Source organism: Sinocyclocheilus anshuiensis, unplaced genomic scaffold (genome assembly GCF_001515605.1).
Source record: "Sinocyclocheilus anshuiensis isolate Anshui unplaced genomic scaffold, SAMN03320099.WGS_v1.1 scaffold2839, whole genome shotgun sequence".
NCBI lineage: Eukaryota > Metazoa > Chordata > Actinopteri > Cypriniformes > Cyprinidae > Sinocyclocheilus > Sinocyclocheilus anshuiensis.
The window spans coordinates 1-7,653 of NW_015552783.1; the positions used below are offsets into that span (position 1 = coordinate 1).

At 34.3% G+C, this 7,653-nt stretch overlaps 1 protein-coding gene across 1 annotated transcript in view; it reads left to right on the forward strand.

Moving 5' to 3' along the window:
* Nucleotides 1-2,232: 2,232 nt before the first annotated feature.
* Nucleotides 2,233-7,653, forward strand: part of LOC107667910 (colorectal mutant cancer protein-like) — a gene marked incomplete at its 5' end in the record, with an annotated part of 26,278 nt that continues 20,857 nt past the window's right edge. The window contains 2 exons of the mRNA XM_016459653.1: nt 2,233-2,395; nt 5,608-5,791. Of these exons, the coding sequence (XP_016315139.1) occupies nt 2,233-2,395; nt 5,608-5,791 (347 nt within the window). The remainder of the gene's footprint in view (nt 2,396-5,607; nt 5,792-7,653) is intronic.

The window sequence follows — 7,653 nt, forward strand, 5'->3', positions numbered from 1 at the left end:
CAGACTCACACAGAGACACACACACACACACACTCACACTCACACTCACACAGAGACTCACACACACACACACACACTCAGGGCTCATTTGTATTCATGAAGAGATTTAATCCCTAAAATGCTGTTAGAGGAAGGGATGCAGATTTAAACTCAGTTCTGCTTTATAAAACCCACTTTTCAGCATCCAGTCAATTCCTGATGAATTAGATTAGAAAAATTAGATATTTTTCTCATTGAATATTCTGTTCCACTCTGAAATATGTCACATTATCAAGGTAAAATGGATTGTGAATATGCTCATCAGGCTGCATTTATTTGTTCAAAACTACAGTAAAAACGGAAATATTATTCCAGTGTAAAACAGCTGTTTTCTATGTGAATCTCTGTTAAACTGTCATTTATTTCTGTGATGCGCAGCTGTATTTTCAGCATCATTACTCCAGTCTTCAGTGTCACATGATCTTCAGAAATCATCTAATATGCTGATTTGCTGCTCAAGAAACATTTCTGATTATTATCAATGTTGAAAACAGCACAATATTTTTGTGTGATTTCTGAAGATCATGTGACACTGAAGACTGGAGTAATGATGCTGAAAATACAGCTTTGATCGCAGAAAAAATTACAGTTTAACAGATATTCACATAGAAAACAGCTGTTTTAGATTATAATAATATTTCACAGTTTTAACTGTATTTTGATCAAATAAATGCGGCTTTGGTGAGCAGGAGAGACTCTTTCAGAAACATGTATTGCATGAGTGTGATTGTGTTTCTCAGATCAGATCGGGGGGGGTTTCAGCAGGAGGTCGAGGGTTTGATTGAATTTCGTCCCCAGTGATCATGATGTCATGTGACTGTCATTACATGAGGCCAGTCAAACCCTCATAACGACGGCGCTGAGAGCATAAAACACCGCAATTAATCACGCTGACGGCTCACACACACACACGAGCAGATCAACACCATAAACACGCTCACGTGATCATGGATGTGTTTCACCACTTCTCTTACGACAGTATTTACAGAAGAAGACAAATGACACGAGAAGAGTGAAACAGCTCGATCTCTGTATGACGGCTGACTGGAAATAAGAATGATTTGTGATGGCGTTTCAGAGGCGGGTCAAGTTATTATTTATCAGTTTTATTTTATATCTCGCCTCGGCAACGAGCTGAAATAAAATAACTGTTTTAAAGTTGGTGTTTGATTTGCTCAAAATTTATGTATATACAATTATTACAATTTAGTGTTGTCAAAAGTAAAGACGTCGGTACTTTTGACAACACTATTACAATAATTTATAATCAACCACGCCAGGTTTGTTTACTTAGAAAGGTAGAAACAGTATTAGAGTGCATGTATATTTATAAATACATTATATATATATATATATGAGTGTGTGTGTGTGTGTGTGTTTGTCTATATATATTTTATATTTTGAATTACATTTAACATTTTCTGTTTTTACTTTAATTTTAAAGCTTTAGAATTTTTTCTTTTCATTTTAAAAATATTTATTAATTAATTTGATATTTTGTGTTTTTGTCATTTTTAGTATTTTTTTTAAACTATGCCGTTATTGTATTTATTCGTTTTTGTTTATTTCAGTACTTAAAGTTAAACTAAATAAACTGAGAAATATTGCCTTGGTAACCAGTTAAAATAAGATAAGTTAGGTTTAGGTTTTTAATATTTAATTTTATTTTCGTTAATGTTTATTTTTTAAGTAACAAAAAGGTTTTTATGGTTTCAGTTTTAGTTAATGATAATAGCCCTGCTTTAAAGCTGGTGTGTGATTTGTAAAAATAACTTGAATTTTCCAGTTTCTGAAGAAAACAAGTTTTTTTCCTTAGTAACTTACAGTAACATATAGTCGAATTCACTGAGGAAGATACAGGACTCGCATGAACGCTTCGACCCAGTGGTTTAGATTCAGTCTTGTTTGTTTGTACCTGTGTTATAATCAGAGGCGAAGAGACGAGCGCATTCCAGTGTCATGTCTGGGCCTGTTTGTGGCTTTTGTTTCCCAGTGAATATTTTTTCAGAAGCTGATGAAGGATCTGCGCTGGCCTCCACATTCCTCATTACCCTGTGCGTGTGTGTGTGTGTGTGTGTCTGTGTGTCTGTGTGTCTGTGTGTGTGTGTGTGTGTGTGTGTGTGTCTGTGTGTGTGTGTGTCTGTGTGTCTGTGTCTGTGTGTCTGTGTGTCTGTGTGTCTGTGTGTGTGTGTGTGTGTGTGTGCGTGTGCGTGTGCGTGTACGTGTCTGTGTCTGTGTCTGTGTGTGTGTTGCAGTGAGCAGTGTATCGAGGCATATGAGCTGCTGCTGGTGCTGGCTGAGAGTGAACAGGGTCTGGTTTTGGGTCAGTTCAGAGCTGCTGGAGTCAGTGCTGTGGGTAAGACAGACACACACACACACATCTAAATCAGGACGTCCCATACACTTCTGTTGTTTTATGTACAGATAAATACATAACCCAAGAATTCCCAAACTTTTTCATCAGCCGAACCATTTGAGCTCAAATCATTTCTTGGCTCACTGAAATTATAAGTCAATCAACCCTCTACATTGCATATGCGACTAAATCTTCACTCTGGCTAAATGATGTCTAATATTAGCCAATGGCTAGTAAATTCTCAGATTTTACTCGCCAGTGTGTGAGTTGGAGGCTATAAAAGATATATTTTCACTCGCCGAACACTGACTGAGCGCTTCAGAGTTTCACTCTCAGTCAAGCGATCTGTGCTATAAATGCCTTTTATTTTCAGGGCTTGCATTTTTAGGGGCGAAAATCCAACATAGTTGTATATTTCAGCTGTGAATATTTCAATTGAAAACATTTCACACACATTTTCATGACTAAATTTAATTTTCACTTTACAAATTCGCTTCCACATTCAGTGGTTCAAATTCGCTAGAAAAGTCAGCGTTGCACATCCGGGAGCCGCAGGAATAACAGTAGAGCACCGATGCAGGATCTCCAGCTGCTGTCAGTCGCTCACCAGCAGGTGGCGCAAGCGGCCGTTGATGAAGACCAAAGCAACCAGTAGCGCAAGTCATTCATTCATTCATAAAAACTGATTTGAAGGAGTGGAGCAAGCGGTACCTAGAAGTTATGATAATCAGGGCCAGTATATATATGCAGAAAAGCTGATTGTGTTTATGTTTGTGCTTCGTTTCCTTAACTTTGCATGGCTTGTGTTACGCTGGGGCTCCCCTCATACGTCACACTCCAGGATACCCCAACGACGCTAATGCGCTTCAATTAACTAATACAGTGTGATATAAAAAGACTCAGTATACACCTTACTGATGATGCAAACTATATACAGTTATGTAGAATATGAACGTAACGTGCAAGGTTTCACGCTGTTTCCGTCATATGTTAAAGAAATGCTGTGGTATATCAGTCTGGCGAGTAAACTAAAAAATGTACTAGCCAATGGTGATTCAATTGCCAAGGTGTCCGTAGAGGATTGTCAATGTTTCAATAATTTAAACACATTTGCATGTTAACAGTTCTGTGATGTCTGTTTATGGTCACATGCAGGTAAACTAATAAAATATATTTTTATAACATAAAAATATACAAATACAAAAAATACAAATAAATAATTTTTAAATTTTTCATTTTAAAAATGTTAATTAATTTGATATTTTTATCATTTAATTCTCTTTAAAATGTATAAACCCCAGTTTTTGAAACACTGCTATAACTAGGGCCTTATGAAAACAGTTGTATTTTTTCCCCATTTTCCCCCCCATTTTAATGGTTAAATAAAATTTTAGTAATGAAAACCATGTCTAAATAATTGAAATCATGAAACTTTAACAATTTAATAATTTATGAAACTTTTTACAATAATACGGCCCATGAAATGTTTGAATTTTTTTTTCCGAATTCTGTTTTCCATTTCAAATTTTTAATGGTTTAATTCAATTTTAGTTATCAAAAAGCATGTTTAATTATTTGCGTTCATAAAGCTTCAACAATTTAATAATGTATACAAAATTCTACAATAATAGTGCCCTATTAAATATATATATATATTTTTTTTTCTTTTTAGAAATTATGTGTTGTCTCTTTTATTTTTTCTGGGTTTATTATTGAATGCAAATTTATTATCAAAAGTGGTTTTGGATATAAAAAACATTAACAGTTTAATTCATTTAAAAAAAATGTAATCAAATGAAAATGTAACAATTCCTAGTATTTTTTATGGCAAACAAAAGACTGGTTTACAGTTCAAATGGAAGAACATGGAGGAAAAATTGTGTGGCATTCTTTAAAAAAAATGTTTAATATTAATACTGTTGCTTTTTCTACTGTAGTGTTATATAGTATTATATTTCTGTCACAATTTCTTCAATTTAAACTAAGACAAAACTGTGCAGAGACACGCAGACGTCATATTTAATTCATGTTTCATCAACTTTACAATATGAAAATCTGTTTATTTCTGTGAAGCTGCTTGGAAACTGTCTGTATTGTATATAAAGCATATAGAGATAAATGTGACTTTATACAGTCGTCTCTCCTTCATCCTCTGTGTTCAGCATCATTTAATATCCTGGTTCTCCAGCGCTTCATTAGCTGCTCATGAGTTAATAGTGTAATTAGTTTCTCTCCTCACGCTGAGCATCCGAACACATCCACACCACTGCTGGAGAAATTAAAACTAAATTATTCAATAAAACCGTGTGAATACAGCATGTCAAGATCCACAGAATCTGTGCCACATTTCCACACAATTCATCTGCCACAATCATTTATTTCTAAATATTATCTTTGAGTATGATTATTATGATTACTTTCTTTTCATTATAATTGCATTTGGAAAGAGTTTTGCATAAATGTTGAAATTAATTACAAAGTGTAGGGTTTTAATTGGATCATGGTTTTTTACTTTCAGGTCTGATTAACATATTTTACCATCCGCTTGAATAATTACACAGAATTTCCCCCACAGAAATTATGAAAAGGTATATGTGACCCTGGAGCACAAAAGCAGTGTTAAGTCGCTGGGGTATATTTGTAGCAATAGCCAACAATACATTGTATGGGTCAAAATTATTGATTTTTCTTTTATGCCAAAAATCATTAGGATATTAAGTAAAGAACATGTTCCATGAAGATATTTTGTATGTTTCCTACCGTAAATATATTAAAACGTAATTTTTCTTAAGTAATATGCATTGCTAAGAACTTCATTTGGACAACTTTAAAGATGATTTTTCTCGATATTTAGATTTTTTGCACCCTCAGATTCCAGATTTTCAAATAGTTGTATCTCAACCAAATATTGTGCTATCCTAACAAACCATACATCAGTGGAGAGCTTATTTATTCAGCTTTCAGATGATGTATACATCTCAATTTCACAAAATTGACCCTTATGACTGGTTTTGTGCTCCAGGGTCACATTTATATTCTGTGTGGATCTGAATATATATACGCTCCAGTATGAGATTCTATACAAAATACTATTATACCTCCATGGTTTTTACAGTAGAGCCATCATACTGGATTTATAGTGAATGCGCTAATCATTCTGATACAGTATTTTCCTGAGGTTATGTAATATTTGAACGTGTGTGTGATGGCAGGAGAGCAGGCGGGTGAAGAGAGCATCACACAGATCCTGAAGAAAGCTCACGACAGCAGAAAGAAGGCAGAAAACGCCACTAAAGACCTTCTGACGCGACTAGACGGCAGCTGCGGCGCTGCGTTTGCTGTTACCAGCTGCAGCGTTCAGCCCTGGGAGAGTCTCTCATCCAACAGCCACACCAGGTAAACAACTCAAATATTTCATCTTTTTTAGTAAGTGCTTTATTTTGATTGTTGCTATTTTAAAAATGATGTAATTTTACATTAGTTTAATTCATTATTAGCTTTTAATTAAACTTATGGAAAAACTTGATGTGATTTAATGTTTGATGCACTTCATGTTGTTAATAACAATGACTGGAATACGTTTTCTTTCTCTTTGTATTTTTTATATCAACGTGGTACAAGATTATCTTATTTAAATCAATGTGATAAACGAGTTAGGTCAAAAGTAATCCAAAAGTAGTCTGATTATCTAAAATGTGTAATGTAATAGATATCACCTGGTGTGGCTGGCTATATAGCCAATAAAAAATAAATAAATAAAGAGAAATAAATAATATATTTTTATTTATATTATTATATAAATAATATATTTTAATAAATATATTTATTTTATATATTAACAATTGAAATAATTGTACATAAATTTAAAGCATATGTAAAAAAAAATTCAACTATTTATAATAATTATTTTAATTATATAGAATTTCTTGCAGCCACAGAAGGTAAGAGCATTTACATAATAATAGAAATAATTCCATGTTTTTAATTCATATTTATTTATTTTTCAATTTCGTTTTATTTCACACACACACACACACACACACACACCCGGTCCACCCCACAACATCATCACAGTCAGATGCACACTCCAAGAGCAAAGGAAAGAAAACTGAGCTCAGATCTTATTATAAATGTATGACTATTTGAAAAAGAACTCTGATCAAAATTAGAGAACACTGACAGATCCCTCCAAGTTATTGGTGTTAATCTGGGACCTGGTGCTAATTACCTTAATTATATGACAAACCCTATTTAACTGGCAGCATTTCTCCAGATTTCACTGCTGCTCTAAAGTGACTGAAACGCTGCGATAGCGTTTGTCCAGATGAAGGCTAAAGGAATGAGCCTTTCAAACACTGCAAGAGAAGTTGATCATTCCAAATCTGTGATTTCTAGAATATTGCAGGTTTACAATGACACTAATTCATTCAAGTCCCACAAAAAGACTGGTCGTCCGTGTAAGACAAATGCACGAGAGGACAGGATAATGCGGAGACTCTCGATGGGGAATCGGTTCAGCACTGCAGCTGGAATTGCTCGCCATCAGCAGAAAGAATCAAAAGGCTAGACTCACATTTGCTGAGGAGCTTATTGTGTGGAGAGAGGAGAACAGGTCCAAAGTTCACTTTAGTGATGAGAGCAAGTTTAATTTATTTGGGTCTGATGGGAAACATTATGTTTGGAAACCTGGGGAAAGACTGAACCCCGATTGAGTAAAGAATCAGTGAAAGGTGGAGGAAGTGTCATGGTTTGAGGGATGGTTTCTGCAGCAGGAGTTGGGTCTCTTATACAAATTATAAATTTTTCTTTTATGCCAAAAATCATTAGGATATTAAGTAAAGATCATGCTCCATGAAGATATTTTGTAAATTTCCTACCGTAAATATATTGAAACTTAATTTTTGATTAGTAATATGCATTGCTAAGAACTTCAGTTGGACAACTTTAAAGATGATTTTCTCAATATTTTCATTTTTTTGCACCCTCAGATTCCAGATTTTCAAATAATTGTATCTCAGCCAAATATTGTCTTATCCTAACAAACCATTTATCAATGGAAAGATTATTTATTCAGTTTTTAGATGAAAAAATGACCCTTATGACTGGTTTTGGCATCCAGGGTCACATATGTATTACAGATATAATTAACCCCTTCTCTTGCATGGATGGGTGAGGAGTTCTTACCCAGAACAGAACCATACCGACCAAACCAGTATGGCCAAATAGACCATAACCAGACCAACTGTATGCTAATTATG